The following is a 27,811-nucleotide window of genomic DNA, read 5'->3' on the forward strand; positions in this document are numbered from 1 at the left end:
GCTTTATCCCAGATTCATTTAAAAGAGTTTCACCTGTCAACTGTAAGATGCATTTCCTTGCTTTTGGTTTCTCTTCCATGCATTTACCCTTTCTGCTCTTTGTATTGTCTATTCACATTTTTTCAATAAAAATCAATATAAAAATAAAGCTAAGAAAGATAAATAACAGGGATTCACTGCATTCCTGTGCAGTTCACTGGCTGCATGATAAACACACTCAACAGATTTCAGGCTCCAGTGGTTCTCTTTAAAGCCCAAACCCCAATAATTTTACATTTCTCTTGCAAAAATTCTCTTAGCACCATCCTACCTAAATGGCAGTCAATCATGCTGGGACTGAAAGCATCTCCTTGCAGTGGATGTCCACTCCCTCCAGCTTATGGCAATTGAAGTATGTCCATTATGTTGCTAATTGGTTCTTTTTTTACTTGACATTAAATCAGTTTTTCTGAAATTTACTAAAAAAGAGTCCTGTTTTAACACATGAATACTCAATCTTTATCAAGCACACCTTATTCAAACTTGTCCTTTCCCACCTAAGGATACGTTATCATCGAAGCCGCTAGGCCTTGTCTACGCTGGAATGTCACCATGGATTAGTTTGCTCGCTTTATTTGCAGCGACTTACCTATATCAAATTGAAATGCATCTGTGCAACTCTGCTATGTCAGCCTAAGATACTTTCCTTGTTAATCATTGCATCCACGACTTTACGCTTGTTTGAATTAGCTGCTCAGCATTCCAAGCATTTATCATGTGGCACAATGTTAAATCACTCAGGTCTATAATTTTCAGCATGCTATGGCACATTTACAAGAAACTACAGGAATCCTGGGACTGAGGTCAAGGGAGCAGACTCCTAGGAGCCTCCCGTCCCACCAGCACTACTTCCCAGCTGCTCTCCGGCAGCCCGGAAAGCACAACACCGAGGCTGCATGATTTGGAGAGTCATCGGTGCAAGCTGGGCAGCAGACGTGAATTTTCGTCCGTGGATTTGGCCCCTCGGTTTCCATGGATCAAGACAGAATCTTCCATCAGGGATCATTAGGCAAGTGCCACCACGCACAGCGCTCCCAGGGCTCGGGGGCTTATTGCAGTCCTCGTTTCCTTGTCGCAGTCCTCGTTTCCTTGTCGCCCTCGAAGCCGCAGCCGCATGGCCTGTGAAAATCCCACCTGAGCCGACAGACAATGCTTTGGCACAAGAAGCAGGGGGGTTTCGGCCGAGCCGCCTGTGCAGGGGGAGGGCAGCGTGGGAGCTGGGGGGCAATGGAAAAAAAAAGAAAGAGACACGGGGAAAAGCACAGAGGAAGGCTCCAGGGAATCAACAGGATCATAACGGCCGGTTTATTTAATTCAGTACGATGAAACCTGAGCGAGGGATAAATTTATAAGGGGAAAGGAGAGCCCTTGTAACGGTGTCGGCCTCCTGCAACGGACCCTTCCCAACCGCTTCCCACTGCGCTGTGTTTCCCCTCAAGAAGGCCGCGCGTAGGCCAAAAACTCGGCGGGCCCCCAGGCCACCTCCTCGGGGCCGCGGGCCGGCAAGGCCTGGCAAGGCCTGGCCTGGCCTTGCCTTCCTTGCCTTGCCTTCCTTGCCTTGCCCCGGCGGGCGCCGAGGCCGGCCTGCGGCGGCGGGGGGACGCGAGGGGGGCAGCAGCCGCCCGGCGGCGGGCAGAGCCGTGAGGGGGCCGCGGCTCCCGCCCGCCCTCCAGGGGAGCGCCGCAAAAGCGCGCACCGCCTTCCCTCCGCCGGGCGGCGGCTTGGCCTCGCCGGCTTGCCGTAGCGGAGCTGGCGGGGGGCCGCTGCCGCCGCCGTTACCGCCTGCCCGCCTGCGGGACTTCCGTGCTGGCGGGGCCGGGCTGGGCTGGGCCGGGCCGGGCCGGGCCGGGCCGCCGCGATGGCGCAGCACGGGCCGAGCGTGACGCTTTCCCTCACGCTGCCCATCACCTGCCACATCTGCCTGGGGAAGGTAACGGCGCCGCCGCTGCCCTTCCCCCTCAGCCCCCCTCGCCTGCGGGCGGCCCGGCGGTGGGTACGGGGCGGGGGGCCCGCTCCGCTCCGGCCGGCGGCTGCTCGGGGGGCCCGGCCGTGGCCCGCAGCCCTGACCCCGGCGGGTTTGTCTCTTTTAAAGGGCTGCGGCTTCGCGATGGGAAGAAAGTTGGAGGGGGGGAGAGGAGAGCTTTCTCCTCGGGGTGGTGGGGGGTCCCGCCTCGGTGAGGAGGGGATCCCGTCCCCCCATGGGGTCGGTCCCGGCCGCGGGCGAGGTTTGTTGCCAGCGTCGGGATGGTGGGAACCGTGCGCCATCGCGGCGGGAGCCCGCCGGGGGCTGCTGGAGCGGGCTCGGGGCCCCAGTCCCCGAGGCACCGGTCGCCCCCGCCCCGAGGGGTGGGTGTATGGCTCCCAGGGTGAAGGTTTTGAGGGTTTTTCTTCGTCCGATATCTGTAGGAGCTGGAATGTTTCAAAATATTAGGTGAGCGTGTGTTTCAGCGTGGTGCGGTGTCCTAGAGGACAAGCGAAACAAAGAGGGGATGCATAACCAAGTGGATTTAAACAGTATCGGGCGAAACTGCAGCAGTCTGGAGAAAAAGTTTCCGTTTCCTCTTTCTGACCCTTTCTCAGTCCCTTTCTCTTCTCCCTCGGGAAGCGGCGGGCTCTTGCTAGCCTGTTTCTCTCTAAAAGCCCCAGAGCTAATTTCATAGCTGTCACTAATTGCTTCTCAAGTTCTGTGCTCATCCCCCATTACTATTTTTTGCCTTGTTTCATTGCTTTCCAAAACAAAACAAACCTCTTAAAGCAGAATAGTAATTACAAGGGAAGAATTAACCTTTTATGTTTCTACTCTGGCATTTACTGTCCAGTTTCTTTCTATCTCGCATGGCCTTTACTCTGAGACCCTTTCTGCTTGAGTGATAACAAAAGAACAGGCGTGTTTGATGTATAAAGTAGGTGTAGTGCTGGTAGCGAAAGTTGTCAGACATCTCCCTTTTCTCAACTCTCTTAACTCTGGCAGAGTGATGCTTTTAGCAACCATGTTTACTCATTTCTTGGCTTTTCTGTGGAAGCCAAGCAAGGCTTCCTGGCTGTGGTCCCATTACCTCTCCTTTTCTATTTATCTGTTTAATGAAAATGGAGGAGAACACAAATTTACTGTGTCTGTAATGCAGAGTGGATACTGTTGAAAGGGGAGAGCGAAATCAAACTGACAATGTGTTTGCTATTTGAATCTGATTCTGGTGACTTTCTAATCTAAGCGCTTGATAGATTTGTTAGGTATTCACTCATATTTTGCTATAAAGCCACTGGGTTATTTCAAGGCACTGTTTCATACTTCTCCTTCTTTTCTGGAGTTGGTCAGGAACTGATGTTCCTTAGTTTGTACTGGAAGAGATTTCCACACTCTTTTTACTTGGTATCTTGCATTGAGGTAGTATATTAACATTATTTAAGTGAATCTACTGGTGATATCTGTAATAAAGATATTTGAATGCTTTCCTTTTTAGATGCATGAAGCTGTTTAAATTTTGCCAAAATTTGACGGCTCTGGCTGTCCTTTTTTTTAGTACATATCTTTGTCTCCAGCTTGGAACTTCATTGAAAAACATCATCAGAAAAAGCTCTTCTCTTTTCAAGAGTAATTTAGAGGAAGAAAAAGTTATTTAGTTTAAATTAAGGGTGTTCTAGTTTCAGCTGGGATAGAGCTAATTTTCTTCCTAGTAGCTGATACAGGGCCGTGTTTTGGATTCAGTATGAGAATAATGTTGATAACACACTGATGTTTTAGTTGTTGGTAAGCAGTGCTCACACCAGTCAAGGACTTTTCAGCTTCCCATGCTCTGCCAGGTGCACAAGAAGCTGGGAGGGGGCACAGCCAGGACAGCTGACCCAGACTGGCCAAAGGGCTATTCCATACCATATGATGTCGTGCCCAGTATATAAACTGGGGGAGTTGGCTGGGGGGCAGTGACCACTGCTCGGGGGTGGGATGGGCATTGGTCAGCGGGCTGGGAGCAATTGCATTGTGCATCACTTGCTTTGTATATTCTTTATAATTATAATTATTATTATTATTATTTATTTTACTTTATTTCAATTATTAAAATGTTCTTATCTCAACCCATAGGTTTTCTCACTTTTACTCTTCTGATTCTCTCCCCACCCCACCGGGGGCAGGGGAGGGAGTGAGCGGCCGTGTGGGGCTTAGTTGCTGGCTGGGGTTAAACCGCGACAGGGAAAAATCTTGCCGGTTTTATCCTATCTTGTAAGGGGGAGCAGAAAGTGTCATTGAGGGTTGACATATTCTGTGGTTTGTAGCATAGACTTCAAATGGAGTAGAAGGCCCACCCTACAATCAGAATTTACCTCTTGCTATCTCTGCAAAATTTACAAAGGACAGGCTGCAAAATAGAAACTATTCACTGTGCATAATGGTAAGGGGATTAAAAAGAGATATTGAAGAGAAACTCATTCAATAATGTGGACCACTCATTGTTTTTAATGAAGCAGAAATCTTGGGGGGGGGGGGAACATTGGCCCATTTTGTTAGTGTGAACAGTGTCGTAAAGTATATTGGCAAGATGTGCAAATAACCATTTATAATAAGACTTAATTGCTTGAATGAATTTCATGTTCGTTACCTGAATGTTCTTTTAACACAGTCTGAGCTATCTTCTAACATACCTGTATTCATAATTAGTGAGCAGATCAGAAGCCATCTGCATCAGGCCGTTAGGTTTACTCGTCCTAGAATGACTGAATCTCTCCTCTTGGTTTTGGTGTTCACAGTTTGCTTGGGCTCACACACATGATTCTGTGTGTGTTGAAACCCCCTAGGATGTCTGGGGATTTGTTCACTGGTATCAATGTGCCTGCTTTTCCACACGCCTGCTCCTCCGTTAATGCTGCTTGAAGGTCCAGAAGTGCCTTCAAAGTGACATAGGTGTGTACAGGATTTGATTTTGATCTGCAGAGGAATCGCATTATGCGTGGGGAGAAATTGGGAAATTGCTCAAAATCCCCTAGCTGATCAAGTCTTACCAAATAGGCTGTAGTCTTTCTAGACATTCTGGTTGATTAAGGAACTGAAACTGTGCTGTAATTCAAGTGAAATGCTTTCTTAGTAATGAGTATATCACGATACCCCGCCCCGGGCTTGTCACGGTCAGCATCTCAGGGACTCGGTGAAGGGCAGTGGCACCCCCAGCCATTGTGTGACACTTCAACAGCGGCTTCTGCTGCTGTCGCGTGGATTGCTTTGTGTGGATCCTGAGCCAACAAAAGTATAAACCTCAACCCTGAAATGAAACTTGTAAAGGTGTGTAAATCAGAAGCACTGTACCCTGGAGAGTAATAAATGTGACTTACTATTTTGCTAGAGATATGGAGTAATCACTCACTTGCAAGAAGTGCGCTTCCGTGTCAGGTTTGGGGTAACTGAGGGTCTCTTGCTCCCCAGGGGGGAGACCTGCACTCCTGAAATGTCTTTTCCTGTTTGGATTATTTTGTTTATCTGCTCTGTATCCTATCATCACCATCCATATAACTTTTCTTAGGCTGCTTCTGAGGAAGAACGAACTACGGCTAGAGAAAAAGTTGTTTTTTTTTTTTCTTCTAGCTGCTGGTGGGAAAGCTGGAGAAAGCTCTTTTTCGGGGAAAGAAAAGCAGTAAATAATGAGATTTTTTTAATATATAATTGAAATTGTAATATTTAAATGTTTCCAAAGCATTGGTGTGCTAATGCTTGCATTAATCACAAAAAAGCCTCTGTTAATTAGAGCTGAAAGTATGCAGACACTTGGAGAAATCGCTTAGTCTCTCTGTATTCACACCTTCAATAACCTGAGTTTCTGTTTGTGTATAGATAAATCCTTTGGCTCCCAGGACTGTCATATTGGAGGTTTTAAAGATGCTGTGAATCCCGTAATGTGACAGAGACATAGACAGTAAATTGGAGAAGAAGCTGACGGATCTGAGCCTTAATTCAAATCCATATGTATTTCAGTGGTAAAACGCTTGGGTTTTAGCTTGTGCAACACTGATTGTATGGGTATGATTACTACAGGACACATCTAATCTGTTTTCCGAAGCGATTTTTGGCTGTCCTTTCCAGTGCTTGCTTCTCCCTGCAAATGTTTCATTTTTCCTTTTTAGTTTGATTACTAATAGAATGAAAGAGGAAGATCTTGGGGATGATGAGGACTTATTTTAAAGTTGAAAGAATTGTCTTGTACTTGGGTTTTAAGTGCAACACCGTAGAGTCTAAAGTAATAGATACTGCTACTTCTGTGTCTCAAAACAAGTTTCTTTGGCAAAGATCGTGGTGGAGGAAAAAGAAATAATTATTTTTAAGACCCCTAACACAGATAGTACTGTTAAGTCTTAAGAGATTTGAGAGTGTGTATTACAGTAAGCTGTAACAGAAGCTGCAGTAAGGCATAGATATAGAGGAAAGTTGTCTTCTTCCTTATCCTATTTGGTCCCTGTATGCACACTTACTTTCAAGCAGGGTTTACAGTTAAATGACAAGACAGAATAATGCATTGTCATTAATATTTTCTAAAAGTTTGTTTACCCTGCTGTTTTGGAAGAGGAGGGAAAGCTTCTTGAAAGGATCTGTGTCTGATTGGAATATTTAATCCTTCAGTTAGCTGCCGCATTCTTGGGTAATGACTTATTTAGTAGCAATGCATATCTAGCAGGAGGCTTGAATTAGTGATTGCTGGTTCATGTTTCTCCTCTGTGGGTTCAGCCTTTATCCTTTTAAAGGCTGATTTCCATGAAGCTGATTATGTGCAGGCTAGAGTTAATCTGTAACACTATCTGTTTCAGTGACACCTCTTCCAAGGCAAAGTGTTGGTTGTTGCCAGGAGCAATCCCTCATTCCCTCACTTTTGGAAATCAGTTAATGTGTGTCTTATGGTCCCCTTCTACTGAGGGAGGCGAATGCATTTCACTGGAGTGGCTGGCTGCAGTTCTTGGAGGTTGTGGGGTGAAGGAAGGGTGCCTGCCACACTGTGTATTAATGAGCTCTTGGAATCACGGACCTTAGTGTTGCAAAAATGGTTATAGCTTTGGTGCCTTCAGTAACAGGGAAGTTTGGTGTTGTGAGTCAGGAAGTCACTCCTAGCTAGCCCTGTGAAACAAGTGTCTCTTTCCTGCAAGACCAGACTTGCACTGAGAGATGGAGTAGTGTATTTTCATATTCTGTTCCCTGAAAGAGTTTTAAAGTATTCATAGTATCTTTCTGTTTGTTTTGTTTTCTCCCTGCCCCCCCCCCCCATTACTGAAAGGTCCGTCACCCAGTCATCTGCGTCAACAACCATGTCTTCTGTTCCATTTGTATTGAAGTGTGGCTGAAGAACAATAATCAGTGTCCAGCTTGCAGGATTCCCATCACACCTGAAAATCCTTGCAAGGAAATTATAGGTAAGGAAAACTTTAGGCTTTGAAATAACTTTCTGATATTTACTGCTGAAGGAGATTCTTTTGAGTCCAAAGATGTCTGGATATTTTTTCCTCTGTGTTTTTTTTACCAGTGTCTAAGGAAGATCTGTCTTTAACTCTTTCCAGAAGCATACATAATAGCTGCAAGGTAAAAATTCTGAAGATGATGTGTGTATTAATGGCTAGATTATTCAAAGGCAGCAAGCACCCCACAGCTCTAATGATTGTTTTCTAAATCTTGGTTGGATGGTGCCTTTAACTGGAAAAAATGCATCTCGCTTGAAGTACTCTACCTATGTATTGCAACCTGTTGACCTAAAAGAATAGCATTTAGCTGAGAAATAGTGTGCTTAAATCCAGAATCTTGAATCAGTATGTGGTCTTTTTTTGTTTGTTTGTTTGTTTTGTTTACCATTTCCTCCCTTTTGCTTTTTTTTTTTTAAGAAAATGTCTCTTAGCACAGAAATAAGTCAAAGCTGTAACACTTGAATGAGGATCTGAACTTCCCCAGAGCTAGGAAATACTGAGATCTTTATTTGACATAAAATGTCAGCTCTACTATTTGGTTCTGAGAGAAAAAGATATCTAAAACTTACACTATCTTTTGTTATTCTTAGGTCTGTTTTAATAGTATGGTCTTAAATAAGATAGGATTCTGTCAAGGAAACTACAAAGTTGAAAAATTCAAAAGTTGTCTTCCTGCTGTAAGGCAGGATTTTGACTTCTAAACATTACTAATAGATACTCCTGTTTAACCCATTCTGAAAATGAAAGGACTTTAAATCTCCCATGGCAGTAGCTTGGTCCAATATTAGCTGTATTTGTAGTTGATAATATGGAAAACGCTATAAGGTGGATTACTAATGTTGAATTGACCGAAAAAGAAACAATATTAGTGTTTCTTTCATCCTGTGCTGCTTTAGGAGGAACGAGTGAAAGTGATACTATATTTAGTCCGACAGTCAGAAAACACCTACGTAAAACGAGGCTTGAATTGCTCCACAAGGAATATGAGGTAAGGACATGGGGAGTGTTGCGACTTTCCGGATGAACTGCAGCTGTTAAATTACTGCATACAACTGGTCCTTTTGCTTTGAGTCCTGTTGTTTTTAATTTGAGTAAAGGTTTATACTGAATCTACATGAAACTCAGCTGCGTTAAAATCCTACCTTCTGGCTAAGGTTACGGTAGAGTGTTTGCTGGTGCTTGAAGTGATCCCACTGAAGTCATGGTGATATTCTTTCTATGCTACAGGTAGCCAAGTACAGTCAATACCATAGTTCTGTGGGAATTCCACCCCCAGGTGGTATGGGAGGGTTTTCTTTATGTATATTGGGTGTTGGGGGCTTTTTGTTTTGTCTTCAATACAAATGCAAACATTTTCTGAAGTAATTCCCTGTTGCTCAGGGAGACTAAATTCCTTCCTAAATAAAATTGCCCCCTGTAACCTTATGGCATAGGTTAATTTTTATCATTGTTGCTTTATTGTTTTCTGAAAGCGAGTGAGTGCTTGCAAGTTTATCTCCACTCTCCTGCTGGAAAAATATTCTCTTAGGAACAAGATGAAAAGGTGTTAATAAGGAATATGCTTACTTTGTTTTCTCAGCTGTTGTCTCCTTAATAGCAGCAGTGTGAAGACCACATATTTTGCAAGGAAACCTGTCTCAGGGAGGAGAATGAGAGAAAGGAAATGGACACTGTATATATCCTTAACACTGGGGAAGTAAGGGCTGTCTTTAATGACAAGCTTGCCTGTAGCTCAGCTTCTTTCATCCTTTATGAAAGAAGGAGTCAGAAAAAAGGAGGTTTCCTGCCTTTCTATTGAATGAACTCCAAAATCACACAGATAGGCATAGGATAATATAAATCTCATCAAAAAAACTAAATTTAAAATTGCTGTTCTCATGATGGGGGGCAGGGGGAAGCTTGATTATTCGTGCAAATGTGCCTTAGATTAATGTAAATGCCGTATATGACCTCCTTTAGTAATCTGACCTTGAGCAACTTGAGTATTTAAGTTGGTGAACAGTGCAGAAGACATGTTTTCAGCATAAATTATTTCTTTTATCCTTTTAACAACAAGCTTTTGAAGGTTTTTTTTTTGCTTCTCTGTGGCTTCAGACCAATACAGCTAAAAGCCTTGCTCTTTGCATTTTGAGAGTCTTTCCTAAGATGTTGCTACTTTCGTGTAGCTGGAGCAGCCTCTTCCAGGCAGTGTTCTGTCCGGTTTGAATCTTGAGACTTTCTAGCATCCGAACATGTGATGCTTCAGAATGATACGAGAGAAACATTCTCAAATAACAGCAAATGAGTCAGCAGAGGACGACCTTATAGAACACTCTTGATACAGGAAATCCTCCCACAGAGTGCCCTAATAATAGATTCATGTTGCTGCATGCTTTGAAGCTTTTGGTCTGCCCGCCAGTTTGTTCAGGGTCCTTTATGTAGTCAAGGGATTCCCTTCGCTAAAACCTTCACTATGCTTGAGCGTGCAGGTTGATTAAAATCCTGCCTAGAGCACAATACATAAGCATACTTAGATATATGTGTAAGTGAAGGCATGCATCTGGGCTTGCCGGAGAACCCATGTTTCTAAAGTGCTGTGGGAACTTGCCGGTATTATTTAATTAATCTCACGCATTCGTTTAATTCCTGTGAATTTCTGACACCTTTAGGATGAAATAGAATCCCTGCAAAAAGAAGTGGAAGATCTGAGAGGTAAAAATCTCAGTTTACAGACACAGCTGAAATCTCTTCTGGATCCTACAGCATCAGCTTTATCATGCCAAAATGAGGAAACTAGCCAGTCAGCAGATGAAGCAAGTACCAGTGGCCCAGAAACCCCAGAGGAATGGAGCAAAAAGCTGAAAGCTGCCAATGATATATATGAAAAGGTGATGGATAATGTGGAAAAGTTAAAGGAGGTAATAAATACATTTCTTCAGCTATCTTGTGTTGTAACTGTTTTGTGTTAGTTAAACGGGAGTGAGAGCTAGCATGACCTCTGGGTACTTCATAGATCCAGAAGAAAGAGGAAAAAATTGAATTCCAGTGATTGTTGGTGTATCATAGTATTTCCATATAGCCTTTGCAAGTGTCAGATGTTATTGCTTCTTCTAGTGAGTCTTGTATGTGACTCTTCTTCAACTCTTCTGTCACTGTATGACTGGGTAATTGGATTATAGTAGCACTTGTCACCAGTATTGATGACCAGATTTTTCAGGCTTGCAATAATCTATATAATATATCTATTTTACAACATTCAATGGCCAAACACAGTACAGTTGGCTGAGGCAGATTTTGCACTATTGCCCTCTCTGCTAGCCGATATTTTTGGTGCAATTTGCTGAGACAGAGTAACTTGACCCTTTGACCAACAATAGACAAGCTTCAGCATTTTATGACCAGAAGATCCTTTACTGGAAACCTGCGGCTTTTTTGTACATCTTGAATGTAATATAAAAGAAAACCTGATATTGCAGAAGGAGGGGTGCAGGAGATAGTCATGTGAAAATACATCTAAATAAAAATATCTTGCAAAATCTACCTGTGGGCACAAGAAGGATCACCTCAAACGCTGAAGAAGAGTAAAATTTCAAGATTAATTTGAAAGGCAAGGTGGAAAGAACTGGACTTGCATTTATTCAAAATGCTGCCTTTATTGCTTCTATTAACAATCCTGGGTTGCCTCCTGCAAAACTGAAGTGTTATGTGTTTAGGAATTTTTTTTTCTTTTGTAAGCATTAATAGTGTTTACACTTTTCCTGTGCTACAGGCTCAGAGGCCCATGTTACACTGTTCTGCCATTCTGTTGTTAATGGGACACTACTAGATTTGCCTCTGTGTAGTCTAAAGCAAATTATGGTGCTGATTGGACTGCATGATGTCATGGTTTAACCCCAGCCAGCAACTAAGCCCCACGCAGCCGCTCACTCCCTCCCCCCACAGAGGGATGGGGGAGAGAATCGGAAGAGTAAAAGTGAGAAAACTCATGGGTTGAGATAAAGACTGTTTAATAGGTAAAGCAAGAGCCACGCACACAAGTAAAGCAAAACAAGGAATTCATTCGGCAGGCAGGTGTTCAGCTATCTCCAGGAATGCAGGGCTCCATCACACATAACGGTTACTTGGGAACACAAAACATCATCACTCCGAACTTCCCCCCCTTCCTTCTTATTCCTCGTTTTTATTGCTGAGCACAACATCATATGGTATGGGATATCCCTTTGCTCAGTTGGGGTCAGCTGTCCCAGCTGCATCCCCTCCTGACTTCTTGTGCACCCCCAGCCTAGTCGCTGGTGGGGTGGGGTGAGAAGCTCAGCAATAAAGAAAATAACCCTGTGTTATCAACACTGTTTTCAGCACCAATTCAAAACATAGCCCCATACTAGCCACTATGAAGAAAATTAACTCTACCCCAGCCAAAACCAGCACGCATGATAAACACTTAAAGGAATAAACTGAGTTTCCAAAATTAGCTTTTTCAATAGCTTAGCTGGACACCTTCTGCCCTCCTAAGAGGATCCCAGGAGCTTCGGGGTCACTTGTAGTTGGCAAAAGGGGATTCGCAGCACGTTCTTATCTGCCTAATTTTTTGGTTTGGGGTGGTTTTTTTCCTCCCCCCGTAAAGTTAAGCTGTACTGCCTCTATTTTTTGTGGTGACTAAGATTTTTAACTTTTTCCCTAGGTAAGTAAAAAGAATATAGCAGGGACTGAGGGAGCGATGTGTTTGGGGTTTTTTCAGTTTAACTTCAGCCTTAGCAAGAAAAGGCTTTTAAGTTTATGGAGTCTCTGAATTTGGTTAAGGGTTAGATACTAATAGAGGTTCAGATGGGTTTTATGGACCAAGTCTTAAACAGAGCAGCTGTTGAACAGGGAACAGATGGGAAGAGCTCAATTCCAGAAGGACCTAAAATCACTTGGCTCTTCTTTTGGACCTTGTTTCACTTCTGAGCATGCACTGACCAACTGCAGTCTGAACAGCAAGACGTCTTTCCCATGTACACCAGAAACCTTATCCCCTGAAGTACCTGGCCCAGGAGCTTCAACCACCCATTGCTTCCCAGTGAGACAGGGTCCCTCAGAAAATGTGGTTGCCATCACTTTCTTCTTAAAACCAGATAGAGTCAGGAAATAGCAGTCACCTTTATCATTTAATGTCCTAGAGCAGAAGCTCCCAAAGCAGATGTTATGCCTTTGAGTGGAGTCATAACGAGCATGGAAGTGGTGATACAAACCCAGTAGCAGACATACTAGACAAAGTGCGCTCATTAATAACGTGGTTACATGAACTCATCAATCTAGACGTTGTGCTGCAGGTGGAGATCCCTTGCGGATTACTGACTTGGAGGGTAGAGCACTCCCTGGAAGAAGGACACCGAAGAGGTTCAATTCTGCCTTGCCATGTGCCAGGTGGATGCCCTACCTACCAACTCCACACAAGTCATGCAATTTCCTATTTTATTGTGTGGCTGGGGGAACTGTGTCTGGAAAGAGAGAAAGGTCTTGGCCATGTTCTCAAATAGTTTGATGCTCCTTTGGAAGTCAGGTGTCCTGGATTCTTACTCATTGCTTTCAGGGTAGTTTTCTGTGCTTTTCTTTTTTAAATACCAAATAGTTGACACTCAGGCACCCAAGTCCTAGGCTCACCCTTCCCATTCCTTCTTTACCAGAAGGCTCTATTTACTCTTTCTGCCCGTGGGAATATTGTGGTGTTGGGGGGTGGGGGTGATGTTTGTTTATTTTTTTTCTGCATCATTCCCCGTATGCCCCACTGTATTAGCCTCACCTGGAGAGGTTGCTGGGGATATTTGTATAAGCATTTAGAGTTTTCTGCCTCTCTTCATGCACTGTTTGATGCTTCTGAAAAAGTACATTTCACTCCTGAGCCCAGTTGCATAGCTTCTTCTTCAAATCTAACTCTAGATCATACTTCTATTATGCAGTGGAAGCATCATGTAATTGAGGCTATGAATTACGAGTCTTGGACTGGTGGTGCCGTTTTCAGCATACGGAGATTGAGCAGACTATGAAGTGCAAAGACTATTTTCTACTTGTTAGGATGGTGGCATTCATTGTTCTGAAACACGGCAGCAGGAAAACTTCTCTTTGTATGAAGTATCTTGTTAACAAGGGTGTCCGTTGAACTGAGAAGAAGGAATTGACCTCAATTCAAGGAGTAAGAAAGGTTGTGAATCAGGAGTCTTATTCACAATGTCCTGGAAGAAAGTGAAGAAAGACTGCAAATAGCTTGTCGTAACGGATTTACATCCATAGGATAACTATGCTTTAAAAACAACAAGCCAAAAAAACCAAAGTAATCTTACTCTAATTTGGAATGGAGGAAGCTGTTCAACATTAGTTTTGCTGATACCTGCACATTGTAATGTTAATGTACTTAACGTATTTAGTCATGTAGAAAAAAAAACATGGAATTGCCATTAGTACATCTCCTTAATGACTTTCTGTACTAACTAACATAGTTGTGTTTATTTCCCTAGATAGGACACTTGCGATGTATTTTGGGAATATAAATAAAAAATGTCTGTTCGCTATTCATTTTTGCAAGCCATTTCCCATGGTGATTTTTAAGTGGTGTCCCTGTCTGAAGGCTGTTTCGTGCCTTCGCATTTCTAGTTCTGTCTCTTTAAAAAGGAGAAACAGCTTGTCCTATAAATATTAGAAGTCATTTCTGTTTTACTGTATACTTATTTTTTCCTTTTCTTTTCCTTAGGCAAATAAGAAACTGAGCATGGAAAACAATAGCCTTTTAAGAGAGAATTTGCGACTAAAAGCTGAAGTTGATAGTAGATCACCCCAAAAGTATGTGAATATTTTAAAAGCTACCATATTTTATTTATAGACTGTTTAACTGTTGTAGGACTTTAACCTAAAACTGTGGTGGTGTACATGGTGTTGCATATGTGTCTCCAGGTAGACTTCGGAATTTTTATCCTCATAGACTTGGGTGACAAATGCAACTTACAGAATAGCAGCAAGTCTGCAGTGAAGGAATATGACATGACTACAAGTGCTATTCCTTGCATTATCTGCCCAATATTGAAGGACTGGGTTTATTAGTTGAATTCTACAGTTAACTTATTTTTGTTATTGGGAGATTTCTAAATCTGGTATATGGTCAAAGTAGGTGGTCTGTTACTGAGTGTAAAGGTTCTGGTTGTTTGTATTTGTTTTGGTTTGTTCTTCCTTTTGCTGCCTTCAGGGTTTTTTTCTGTGGACTTAGGCTCTCTGTTCAAGGAAAGTCCCCGATAGCTTGGTGTCTGGGCAAGATACGTAGAATCGACCTTCTGCAGCATGAGAACATCATTCCCAGAACTGACATCTATGTTTAATACTCTGTCTTAAACAATTAAAACATAAATGACAATGACTTCAAAAAGCAGAAACTTTGCCATACTGATTACAGCTGTGTGCTAAGGTACCTCTCCTTGGAAGTACTTTGTGAAGCAACATGTTCATGTTTTTAAAATTGTGTTCCTCTCTTTCATTGGTTTTCTACCTTTTTTCCTCTCATTGGTTTTCTACCTTTTTTCCTCTCATTGGTTTTCTACTTTTTTTTTCTCTCATTGGTTTAGAACTTAGAAGGCTAAGAGCAGCTTTGGCCGGAGGTTTATACAGTGTTTTTGAGGAAGGGGGTTGAGGGGTACCTGTGTAATGTGTGAAGAGAGATCTCTGGTTTTTGTTCTAGTTCACAACTCACTTGCTGGAAGATGAAATTCATCCTTATAGAGAGCTTGCTTGCCAGACTGCTTGTCATTCAAGACCACAGGAAAGAAGATGCATGATCCTTGTGCTATGCTATTAAATGCATAAAAGTATATTCTGCCCTAAAGTCCCCTAATAAGGGAGATAGAGTCCTGTTTAAGGTCTTGGCAATGGAGAGGGCTTTAATGGCATGGAATGTCTTTTCCCATAAGATTTGAGAGTGAGTTGGCAAGGATGCCAAACTTGAAAAGTCAATAGATGTAACTAAATAAATCCTAGAAGAGAAAAGCTAGAAGAGACCAGATCATCTAACTTGATTTTCCTTTACTGATGTCAGGTAAACTCCCCAGTGGAGAGAATTTCCATTTTATCTAACTTGTGCATGCTTTACAATCCTGTTGGTCAGAAAATTAGATTTTGGAGGAGTGTGTGTGTGAAGAACTAGTCTTTGTTGCAAGCTGATTATTTTCCTATCTTCTGCCAGTGTGGCCTAAAACAACAGCCAGTCACTTTCTTCTTTAGAAGCACAGATATAGCCAAATGTTATTAGAAATTGGACAGTGTCAAGGTCTGTTTTGCAACCCAGATGCCAGTTAGATTGGCCTGTCCGTGTCACTACTATTAAACTTTTTTTTTTTAAATCTCCAGACAAATAGTCATATCCTACCTGCCTGTTGGGAATGGGAATGATCTTTGGCCTGTGCTAACTCTAGAACTGTGCATGGGAATTGAGCACGTGAGTTGAATCAGGCTTAAGCTGGGCCACACACAGTTCAAACACTTCAGGAGTGTAGGCAGTTGCATGTCTGTACCCTGCTTCTGCTATCTTCAGCTTTAGTTTGACTTTGAGCCCAGTGGTGTACTACAAGAATTTAAGTATATGCAAGGAAAAATTTGTCCTGGGAGAAGCCCTTCTGCACCTTAAATTTAGCAATTTTGATTCACCCTACCTATAGCCATTCAGTCCTAGTCATGTCTTCTAGAGTGAATTTGTCCAGTTCTTCTAGGTAAGTGTGACTTAAGAGAAAAAGTAAACTGATTTGCTTGATTTTGCTGTACTCTCAGGGCTCTCCAGTGTCTCTGGTTTTCTGAAGCAATAATGCTTAGAACTGGGTACTAGATTCCAAATGACGCTTCAGTAGCACTAAGAGCAGAAAACCTGTCTTGTGCCTTGCTACAACATCTTATATCGATATCCTGCAATACCCTTTTTGTTGCTTCCTTTTACCTGGCATTTCTAGCACGAATGGCCAGTACCAGTTCTGCTAAATAGCTACTTACAAAGTTACCTTCCTACTTCATTTTGCATTTGTGCTGCTGATGTCCCCTTCCAAAGTGTGGGACTTCACCCATTTATTGGTTTTCTCAGGTTGATGTTTTGATGCACATGTCAAACTTAAGACAATTCTTTTGAATTCCAGTCATGTCCTTCAGGTGGTAAGAAGTCTTTCCCATCTTAGTGTTGTTAGCAGATTTTATAAATTAACTTTCACCCTTGTAGTCATTAGTCTGGTCAATATCTAGACCAGACCTAACATCAAGACATTTTTTAAATGTTCTTCCAGTTCTGATGGCACACTTTGATAATATCTAAAAGGTCTTTCAGCTAGGCTTCGCACACTGAACAGGGCGTGCAATATCTGTTTTCTTACCTTGCTTATGAAATCAGAATTGAAGGACTGTTCAGAAAGTAATTTTTGGAAAAAGCTTCTGAATGGCACTATAGTGCAATTTAAAATAGCTACCGGATTGGATCTTCATAATTTAGTGTCACCACCATTGTTTCATTTGTCATATATTCCTTAGCTTCAGATTGTCGGGTATGGATTCATGCTTAAACAACTGGCTAGGTAACTAACTAAAACTTGTATCAAATTATTTTTGAAAGGATTTGTCATAGTTCAGTCCCCTTATCCTGAATGTAGTTCATTTTGTGCATAATGACACGGGAGCTAAATATCACAACCTAAATTATTTTAGTAGGCTTTGCTTTATAGCAAAGGTAACACTGATGGCAGGTGAATGATCCCTTTGTAACACAGACTCTACCTCTGACATCACAGGAAAAATATAATTGGCCTTCTTCAGTGGTCAATAAAAAACTTTCCTTTTATCATAGTCTTGAGTTGTTTTTTCTTTGTTCGTATCCATTAAAACCTGCTGAAAAATGTCATGTACGTCAATAAAATTGACATTGCAGCCATGTCAGGGATTTTTACACAATTTTTTAATTGATGATGTTGATTGATTAAATTTTTTTTTTCATGAAACATTTCTGAGAATAGACCTTCACCAGAACACCATAACCATCATATAGTTGGGGCATGGGTCTGAAAAGCAAATAGAGGCAAATTTCTTGTTCTGATTCTTACCAAAGACCTGTGTTAGTCTCCCATTGCTCAGGCAAATCAGACTGAGTGTTTGGTGGTTGTTGCTTGCTCTTTGTTTGCTCTTTCTCCTGAAGAATTTTCAGTGACTTCCATTTTCCTGATACAGAACAGGAAAACTTCTAAAACTTAAGTTTTGCAGGATGATAAAGCCCTATTACTTCCAGCTCTACTTAAAATAGAAAACTGTTAGGTCTATTGGCAAGGCACAATGGATCTAAAAGCATTTTTGGCAAAGGGATGTTTGCTTTTTACCTGAAGGAAAATAACTAGCAAGTCCATCTACTCCAGGGTATAGTGTATTTTATGAATGGTTAGATTCAAATTAGCTTGAACCAGACTGCGGGGCTTCCTAGGAGTCTTTTCCCTAAATATTTAATTTCTTCTGCCAGTTAAAATCCCAGTCTGAAAAACTATCTGTAACATGCAGAAAATTGTTGTGTTATCTCTTTTCTCTGGTTTTGTGAGTTGTTTTATTGTTGTTGTTTTGTTTTGTTTTGTTTTCCCTTTCTCCAGTTTTACTGTTTATCTTGTCTAGATTTGTGACTTCAGGTACCTGAACACTGAAATCTAAGCCTGTTGACTTTCTAGGTCATTCTGTACAGCATTCAATTTTTATCTAACTCAAATATTTCCACTCATGCCAGACTATTTAATTCAGTCTGCATTTCACTGAGCCTACAAATAGGCTTCTAGTAACCTATGTCCAGGGTGCAGAGAGTAAGAACGCTTCTATCTTCCTTGGTAGAAAACTGGGCTTCTTTCTCAGCAGCCCGCAAGCTTGCTGTCACAGAGGAGTGGCCTTCTTCAAAGACCAGCTGCAGCGTGGCCTTAAAAGTAAATAGGAGAAAATGCTATTCAGTAGCCTTCAAAACAACTTTGAGTTCTTGAGTCACAGCATTAAACCCTGAGGAAGCACCCACTCCAGGCGTAAAGATCTAAACTTTAAGCAGATGGGTAAGGACATTCAGATCTCACTGTTCGGTTTTGTGGGTTGCCCGGTGGTTTTTTGCAGTAATTCTGAAGTAATCCTTTCTGGTTTATGCTATTCACTGGCCTCGGGTATAATCTGGCTTTCCTACTTGGAAGACCAGTGCTGCTTCACTGAAAGATGTTAAAATGCTTGGAGAGGTTTTGCACATTTGTCTGAATTCACCCAATTCCCTAGGTGAAAGGAGAAGCTCTTTTCAAAGAATGGACCTTGGCTGTTCTTCTGTTCAAATCCTGCTGCTCTGCAGTCATCCAACAAACAGTAAAGCTTAGCCTTACTCGTGGGATGTGAAGGAAGTGGATTTCCCTGGTGCTCAGGAGAGATTTCATGAGGAAGACCATGTGTCTTCCGATTGGTTTGTACTCTGTGAACTGTGCAATGGAGGGGGATTTACTGCCCCTTATTTGCTTATATTGAAAATAACTTGATCTTTTACAAGCTTAGAAAATTAGTTATAGCAAATGTTTATACTACTTCCTTCAAGAAGGAGCAGTGGTACACTTTCTTCTGTCAGCCAGCCTGGTCTGCAGAATGGAAAGCAGTAGCGGGCTATGCCCAGGACTTTTTCTTCAGTGGATCTATATTCCATTACTGATTCTTTTTTTTCATTTTCTGGCTTCAGATCTTAAATAGAGCAACATACTTCAGGTGTATCTCTTGACTTTTTTTTTTTTGCTTGCTAGGAAAAAGCCCCCATCTGACAGTAACTGTTTGTTTTTTCTTCTTAAATGCGCCCATGCAAATACAACACACTTTTAAGGCAATTGTATATAACCTGGGATATGGTCAAGATGTTACTGCAAATCACCTTTCATAGTTGGTGTAGAGGATGATTGCAGGATGCGTTCTCATCCAGCTGCATCTGGTACATGATATCACAGAAGGGCTGTAGAAACTAGTAGGGCTTTCAGCTGTTTTGGTCTTGGATTTCCTACCTCTTTCTTCCCATCTAACTGCAGAACCCAAGTGAAAATGTGTATTTAAATGATGGGGCTGGGTTTGGTTGTGCATTCTGGCATTGCCCTGATCTTGAACTGTGGCAAGCCCTGACTGTACATTGTCATTTCCCACTTCTCACCCTCCGTTTCCTTTGGAGGATGGATCATGCTTATGTATCTGAGCTGCAGGGTGGTCCCCAGTCTGGGCCATCAGGTGATTCAAACTGGAGAGTCGTCTTCCATGGCATCCTTGCCACCCCAGTCTTCTGTAAATGGTTATACAGGAGAACTGTTTGCTGCAGCTGCCTACTATACACAAAGAGGAATGTTTGTATGAGGTTGTGTGGTTTTAAACTGAGTTAAGGGCTCAGGTAGACAGACTTGCTACAGTCAGTGGTCATTGATGTGTGAAAATAAAACCCTAAAGCTGAATTTGCAAAACTGATAGATAAGAAGAGAAGAAACAACTGACGAAATTGGTTCTTTTGTGAGCGAGAGACTTTTAAACTTCCCAAAGAGTTTCTAAATGGACATCTTCAGGAGTACTCGAACATAACGGAGGGAGCAGTTGTGGAATAATGTGAAAGAGGGTTACTCAAACATTACAGCTATAATGTCAGTTCTTTTTGGTCAATGTAGATGAGAGCTGACTGCAGCTTTCTGATTGGTGTCAAGTTAGAATAATGCTGGGACAAGAAGAAGGACTCTAACTGAGGAAAGGTCCTGAAATATAAGGTTCAAGTGCTCATCTAGACATCCAATGTCACCTCAGACACTATAACATATCCAGTACGCCTGCCTGGGGCTGGCAGCTGCGATACAGGACCTATAGGAGACCTGTATCCTTCCAGAGTGATAGCTGGAGGCCAGCAGTCGTATAAAAGACCTTAGGCCATTTAAAATGTCACTAGGTTTCTGTGTTGAAGGATCCAAATCCCACCTGAAATGTCTCTCTATTCACTTTGAGTGACCACTAGTTTCTCTGGGCTTTCAGGTTTCTGTAGAGAGGATGTAATGGAAACAAATGCAATGAGATACAAACTCATTGTTTAAGTGATACAGCTAAAGAACAAGACCCTAACACTGAAAAGACTTGGTCCAGCCGTGAGGGTATGAAAAGTGCTCTTTACCACACGTATAATGAATACCTTAACTTCTGCTGAACAATGTATCAAATTGTTACCAAGTGTGGAACGGTTCAAATACTTCAGGAAAAATAATTTATCTAGAGTGTCAGGCCAAATCTTAATTTCTTTTCATGTAACTGTACTGCATTGTATTATTATTATTATTATTATCATCAGACCATAACTTTCTGGCTATGGCACATAGGAGATCTCTTAGGAGAGTGGTTTGCTTTGGGGAGATGGGGAGGATTCTGGCTTCTTTAAGCAAAATATGCATATCTTTTAAACTATCTGCTGACCTGCCAGATCAGTCAATAAAACACCTATGTCATGCTCTGGTCTGGAGTAATTGGTTTAAATATGTGCATTGTAATATGGCTGTCTTAAAAATCCATGTCCTTGAAAATCTGGGAAATAAATGCATACAAGTCTCAAAGCAGGAACAGAAAGCAACTACTGTTCTGGTGCTTAACTGCAGAGGTAACTGTTTGTAGGCAGCGTGTCAGATGCTCCATTTCTGAAAACCAAAATTCCCAAGCACATCCCTCTACAACAATTAACATATTAGTGATGCTGTTTGGCTTTGAACAACATACTGTATTTTTTTTTAACCGGAGGACACTTGTTATAAAAGTTGCACTTGAGAATACACTACTTCTTCCTCATAAGCAAATCTCTGGCTGTCACTAATGCTATTTGCATTAAATAAACATACTACACCATTCTTCCATTAGAAAGGAATTGCCAGGTATGCATATAAATGTAAACACGTTGAATTTTTATGTCAAAGCGTCTGTTACAGCAGACCCCAGAAAATCTTCCTTATTTTACATAGGCATTTTTCCCCATCTCTCGCTTGGATGTTAAGCTAAGTTGTATTTTTGCACCATTTTTATATCCTTTATTAAGCAGTGTAAGGTTTGCTCCTGTAAGGCTGTGTGAACAGATCTGTTAGCAAAAGGCAAAATAAATACTTTTGAATCACCCTAGGAAACAGGAAGGGTCTTTCTTGGGCCCTGCTGTGCTACAGTGGCTCCTTCAGTATTTTAAACCAAAATCTGAGTTACTTTTACTGAAGGAGGGAAGAAGACAAAATGTGTTGTGTATGACGACGCTTATTTCATTGTAACCCCCTTCATCTGAAAATATAATTAAAACATTCCTGAGCTGTCTGTGATTCCGCTTTAATCTAGTTTCATAGGGGAGAGGGAGGAAGTCTTATGCACCTTTTCTCCCATTTCCCTCTTGCATGCAACCAGAAGTAGAGAAACTGCTATAATCAATTGAGAAAACTTGCTACCCATAGAGTAAGCAAATGCAAAATGGTCTGTCTTCTTTTTTATGAAGACAAAGGTAATTGGGTAGAGGTAATGTGGAGATGGGGAGGCAGTCCTTGCTTCAATAGGGTTCCAATCCAGCCAGCTTCTTTTAGGGGAAAAAATCTTACTGAGTGAACACTCCTATTCTAAATATAAAACTGCTACCTTGCCATTTTGTGTCTACAAAGCAGTGAGTGGCACATACCAAAACTGCGTGGAGCTTAGGCTGATCTGATTTAAAAAGTGGTCTAGTAACAGTTCTGTGAAACAACTGACTTAGACTGTTGCGTGAATCTTCCCACCACTGAACCATCTACACCAAAATCTTCAAAGTCCTTTAAACGTGCAGAAGCAGTGGAATTGTGAAATATGTCAGTAGATCTGGTCACTCGTGCCCAGCTTGTCTGGGGCTTGTGATACCCCTTATTTCTTTCGCCAGCTGCCCACCTGAATGCATTGCAGTTGTCAGCACAGAGCAGTTTCCTACTGCTTTGGGCTCAGGAATTGAAGAAACAAAATACAGTTCAGTTCTTTACTCAAAATGCATGCATAGATTCATGGATATTTTGCCAGCATAGTCGCAGGCCACAGATATACCACCTTCAGACCTCACTGGTCTAAGGGTTGCAGTGGGAGCATTTTGCAAAGGGGTGAGGGGACGGAATGAGGAAAATGGAATGGGAATTATCTCTGAAAGATGCTGAAGGAGGGACAGACAGATGAAGAAACGGGGTGGAAATTCCAGGCAGTGTTTGTGCTAGAAGAGTGAATATAAACTTGTGCTGTAACATGGAGCTGCAAGATGGAAAGTGCAGGTTAGTGTAAGCCCACATAGAGAATTGTCATTTCTTTGTGATATAAAACCTCATGTGTCAGAGTTGTAGGGTGGCTGCAGGTCCTTCCCTCCTTCCTAATAATACCAGAACTTTAATTGTTTTTTTCTTTCTGTAAATTGAAAGCCTCGGATGGAGCAGGGAATTCCCTGGTGCCCACCTGTCAGAGACAGGTTAGAATTAGTCAGGGCATATAGCTGAAACCTTCACCTGCCCTCTGGGGAAGGTCAGTCTTGAAAGCTGGTGGAGGATGGGAGGAAGGCAAGTCCGTATCTTGGCAGTTGAAAATGTGCTCAAGCTGGAAGCCCCACGAACACACAACTTTCACAAACCACAGGTGGCAGGTTTTTTGTATTAGAGTCAAGGAAGAAATTAGATTGTTCCGGTTGTAAAGCTCAAAAAAACAAGTAGCTCTGAAGTAGGTGGAAGTACCATCCACACGACGGCTGAGGAAAAGCTGTATATCTAACGGGAACATAATTGGAATGGTCTATATAAGTATTTAAACCACCTCAAAGGACTATTGCAATTTCTGAATTTCATATTGGCATTTTATATTTGACAAGGTGACATTGTGTAAAAAATGTATTGTAAAACACTGCTGTACTGTAGGAAAATGATTGAATGTAAATATTTCAAGATGTGGACCACTGTTCAAATGTTATCATAAATCTTTGCCATTGTTTTAGGGGATAATTCTTCATGCATATTTGAGTTGAATTGATAGAACCAGCCCCTGAAAGGGTAATCTGCGTGTTATTGCCTCACTACCACTAATAGTTTAATTTTGGCTTTTCAGGTATTCACCTCCACCTGTACATTATATATGATGATTTATTCTTTTTCATAACTAGCAGAGAAAAGTTCTGACTTTTGTTTTCAAATTAACAGAGCGTTTAATGGTTTATTCTTTCTTTAAATGAGCTTGCAAAGCACCACGAGAATGTCTTTTTCCAGCTTAATATTTTCTTTCTTTTTTGCTTCTTGCAGGTTTGGTAGGTTTACAGTAGCTGCACTTCAGTCCAAAGTAGAACAAAGTGAACGTGAAATGAACCGTCTAAAAAAGGCACTGGAAAGAAGTGATAAATACATAGAAGAAATGGAATGTCAGCTTTTACAGCTGAAAAATGCAGGCGAAGGAACCCAGACAGTGAGTGCTGTTAGTGAGAGAGTGCTTTCCACAGATGCTAAAGGACCTGAGAGCAGTGAAGATACATGTTTGAAAACCCAAGTTGAGGACAAAAAAGCTTTGACTGCCAGTCAAAGTCCTGACAGTCTTGAACAGCTGACAACCAGTGGAACTTGTTTAAGCTCTTCTAGTCAAGATGGTTCAAATGGCTCAAATACCCAGTGTGCCCCAAAGAAAGAACTATTTCCAGGATGTCAGGGGGTTCTCCTGGATGAAAATACTACAAATATGGATGCCTGCTTAGAAGAGCAGTGGAATAAAATTGAGGAATGTACCCCATATAAGGATGAAGAACTTTATGATCTTCCACCACCGTGCACTCCTTTTCTGTCTCTCAGTCGCCTTCAGTTGAACACTCCTGATGGAAAAGAAAATGCAAGGAAACCATCAACATTCCTGAGAAAACTGAAATTTGAAGAGTTTCGTGACACTTCAGATGATTGCAGCAAAGATTCTCCAGAGCACAGCACAAGCAGCTGTAACAGCGAAAAGAAGCTAAACTGCTTTACTACAGGAAAATCAGGCTTTTGGGGGACCTGCCCAACAAATTTTCCTGAGAACTTAGATTTTGATGAATCAGAGCAAAATTCAGTACCTGGTCAGTCAGATGAGACATCAGCAAAGTCCAGTGATAAAACAAGTTCTTGCTTGCCTAAAAGGTTACATACTCTCTGCTCTTCCGAAATGAATCGCACAAGAACCTCCAGTGAGGCATCTATGGATGCTGCCTACCTCGATAAAATTTCTGAGTTGGACTCAATGATGTCCGAATCAGACAACAGCAAGAGTCCATGCTATAATTTCAAGTCCTCCGATCTTGATAATTCTTCAAAGTCAACAGAGTGCTCTAAGCTTCTGGATGAAACTGAGAAGAAACTGGAAGAGATGAATGAGGAACAGAGTATGAAGTGTCCAGAGGCAAGCAATCTGGCAGTTGACAGAACTGGCTGGAAACCTGCTATGTTTTCCGTCCTGTCCCCATCTGAGCTAGATATGAATGACCACTTTCCGCTGTTTACGGGCCAAAACGTAGTGGCTAGTGATATCAAACCTCCAAACTGTTCATTTCAAAGAGACTTTTCCCAGAGTTTACTATTCAGTAACTCACAAAGGTTGTTTGAAGAACAAAAGTTCGGTTCCTGCTTTTTAAAGATGTCATCTGACCTGCACAATCAGCTTAATCCTCCTTGGGTGTCTTCCTTTATAACTGAAAGGAAAAATAAAAATGTCAGTCAGTCAACCAAGAGGAAAATTCAAAGCAGCCTTTCCAGTGCTAGTCCGTCAAAAACCACCAAAAACTGACTCTGCTTGGAAATTGAACATGACTCAAAGTCGTCAGCCTGCAAATGTTTAATATTTACAGGTGAACTTAACTTTTAATGACTTCCATGCAATCTGATCCTGTCTTTTTCAACCATGTGAAAACTGAACATTCCCTTACCCATTACATGCTCTTTCCTAGAGAAGAACCATTCCAGATTCTGTTCTTTGGCTGGGCATTTTGTTTACTTGGGGGTTTTGGGTGGGTTTTTTAAGTTTTCAGGTTACATGATCTTGCAGTTGTGAGCACAGCTAGTGGCTCCCTTGAACAGGACAATTTTTAGTGGTCTTGCCAAATCAGTCCTTTATGTAAGAATTTGTTTTAAAGGTTATGTTTCCCATTCCTAAAGATTACGTTTTGTGCATGTAAGGCAGCTACTGGCTATATATCCTATGGATTCACGAAATTGCTATAAAACAATGTCAGTTTTGCCATAAAACTTGCCTCCCAGAGGAAATGTTGCTGCTTGGACTGCTTGATAGCACTGTACTGTACTGAAACTCTTGTTTTAAGTGGGTGTAAGGTAGCAGCCTCTTTCTTTTCAGGATTACAGCACTTCAGTTAGAAAATGTCTCTTCTTTAACACTGCAAACATAGCTTGTATTTTTTGAAGTTAAGCACAATTTTTAATTTAGTTTCCAAAAAGCATTGTTATTCTAAATGTGTTCAGTATGCCTGTATAGACCATAAAAATGGGTTTGTATGCTAATGACTTGTTTACCTAATGTGCACTGAACATTTTACATTAATACTGTACCATTTTACATTAATACTGCATGCTTTTCTATGTGAATTGAATAAAACATGTTATAAGCACTTGATGTTGCCTCAAATATTGAATTAGCAAAAAGAGAATGGGTAAACTTTTTTTTCATAATTTGGAAAATATCTAAGTTTTGTAAAACATAAATGTGAGCTCATTCACAAAACAATCAAATCTCCCTTCCTCCTCCTTGTTAGACGTATTACCATTCTAGTGTCGGCGTCGATACAGTTGATGGAAATGGCTTTCGGCCTCTCTGGAGGTGACTCTTCCATAAAGTATTGCATAGGTCAACATAACGTGATGGCCTACTACAGGCAGGAGACCTAATTAAGCAGCAAAGCAAAATTGGTTTCTTTGCATTATTGTGTTTAAGTTTTTTTTAAGGGCCTATTTAATTGTAAGATGCAGGTTTTTCTTTCTGTATAGGCCTCTGATGGCATTTCTTACAAACAGACATCCTTGCTTCATCAATACCTGTGATATGAAAAATCCATACGCTGCCTTTCGTCCCTTTGAAAAGAGGGATAGCCACTTGGAAAATTTCAATAGCCTGGCTCATCTTTTGTAGAGTTAAGTCCTGTAAGCAGTTTGAACAAGAACCACATTTCACATTGTAATGTGTGCATGCATTCGTGCAGTTGGTGTGGTCGTTCATTTTCTTTTTTGAGAAACAGCTTTACCAGAAAATCATCATTCAAGCCATATGTGCAAGGACCCTTTCCTGGTGACAGGCAGGATGGCATTGTGCTTTCGTATACTGCTTTCAGTATACCACCTGGATTTTAATCTTCACAGAAAAATCTAGTCATTCAATTTTAACATACTTTTCAGAAGTTAGAGAGCTGGCAAAACCATCTGGACATGAGCTGCTACTTGATTTGATTACTAAGAAGTCAAAAAATGATGCCTTGATTTAACCCATTGGGAGAAGAGGCAAGGGCTTCTCAGACACGTCTCTACTACTTTCTTAAAACATCCTTGTATTGCTAAGCAATTGCAAATATGCAGTAAATAAGTGTTACGGTCATTGGTTTTTTTCAGTGTGGGTTTGGGTGGAGGTGCGTTTATGGGCTTTATTTTATACTCCAGTATACTTCTGGTACACAAGTAATTTTCAGTGATGGAAACATGGATACAACTGGTATCATACCTGAAATCAAACTAGAATAAAGGAAAATGCTGGGGGGGTTTTCATGCTACTTTCTAGTCCTTTGGACAGGAACACCGCTTATGGGCTTGCTCTTCAATATGGATGTTTTGATTTTACATGTCATGCAACTTGAATGGATAGAAGAGCCAAGCCTAAGGTTAAAAAAAATGCTGAAGATCAAAGTCATAAACTTCATATCTTATTCTCAAGCGGGGACAGAGAGTGAGGCATTTCAGGCCAAGTACTGGCTTTTCACTTGGAACGGTCATAGGAGCACATAGATCGTCACCTACAGCCTCCCAGCTCTGGGCTGGTAACCTCCTACATTGTGGCAAGTTAGTTATCGTAGCTATCCATAATTACTTGATTTCCAAGCTCTCTCATACCCTCGGATCCAACTGCAGAGACGGTGAGCGGATTGTGATTGCATCCAGTGCTATAAGTAGGAGCATTTTATGTTTCACAAGTTGTAAAGCTGAAACAGATCTGAATTCTTGTATCTTTGTCTTGTTTTGTTTGGCTGGGGTTTGTTTTGTTTTGGTGGTTGGTTGGCTTTTTGTTGGGGGGAGGCGTTTAATTAAGTGCCTTTAAAACAGCTACCACACTCTAGATTCTGTATTTTATT

At 41.6% G+C, this 27,811-nt stretch overlaps 1 protein-coding gene across 1 annotated transcript; it reads left to right on the top strand.

Moving 5' to 3' along the window:
- Positions 1–1,654: 1,654 nt before the first annotated feature.
- OBI1 (ORC ubiquitin ligase 1) lies at positions 1,655–26,086 on the top strand. Its single transcript, XM_087757499.1, has 6 exons — positions 1,655–1,969; positions 7,287–7,422; positions 8,364–8,455; positions 10,116–10,364; positions 14,174–14,262; positions 23,751–26,086. The coding sequence occupies exons 1-6, from the start codon at positions 1,898–1,900 to the stop codon at positions 25,249–25,251; spliced, it is 2,139 nt and encodes a 712-aa protein (XP_087613625.1). The 5' UTR covers positions 1,655–1,897; the 3' UTR covers positions 25,252–26,086.
- Positions 26,087–27,811: the final 1,725 nt, after the last annotated feature.

The sequence above is a fragment of the Nipponia nippon genome, unplaced genomic scaffold (assembly GCF_047370975.1).
Source record: "Nipponia nippon isolate SJK-2023a ecotype South Korea unplaced genomic scaffold, ASM4737097v1 scaffold_2, whole genome shotgun sequence".
Lineage (NCBI taxonomy): Eukaryota > Metazoa > Chordata > Aves > Pelecaniformes > Threskiornithidae > Nipponia > Nipponia nippon.

Bases quoted from the DNA above. Each gene is read 5' to 3' on its own strand.
- OBI1 (XM_087757499.1), top strand. From the start codon at position 1,898: ATGGCGCAGCACGGGCCGAGCGTGACGCTTTCCCTCACGCTGCCCATC. The intron at 1,970-7,286 runs GTAACGGCGCCG...CATTACTGAAAG, and splicing joins GCCACATCTGCCTGGGGAAG to GTCCGTCACCCAGTCATCTG. The intron at 14,263-23,750 runs GTATGTGAATAT...TGCTTCTTGCAG, and splicing joins GATAGTAGATCACCCCAAAA to GTTTGGTAGGTTTACAGTAG.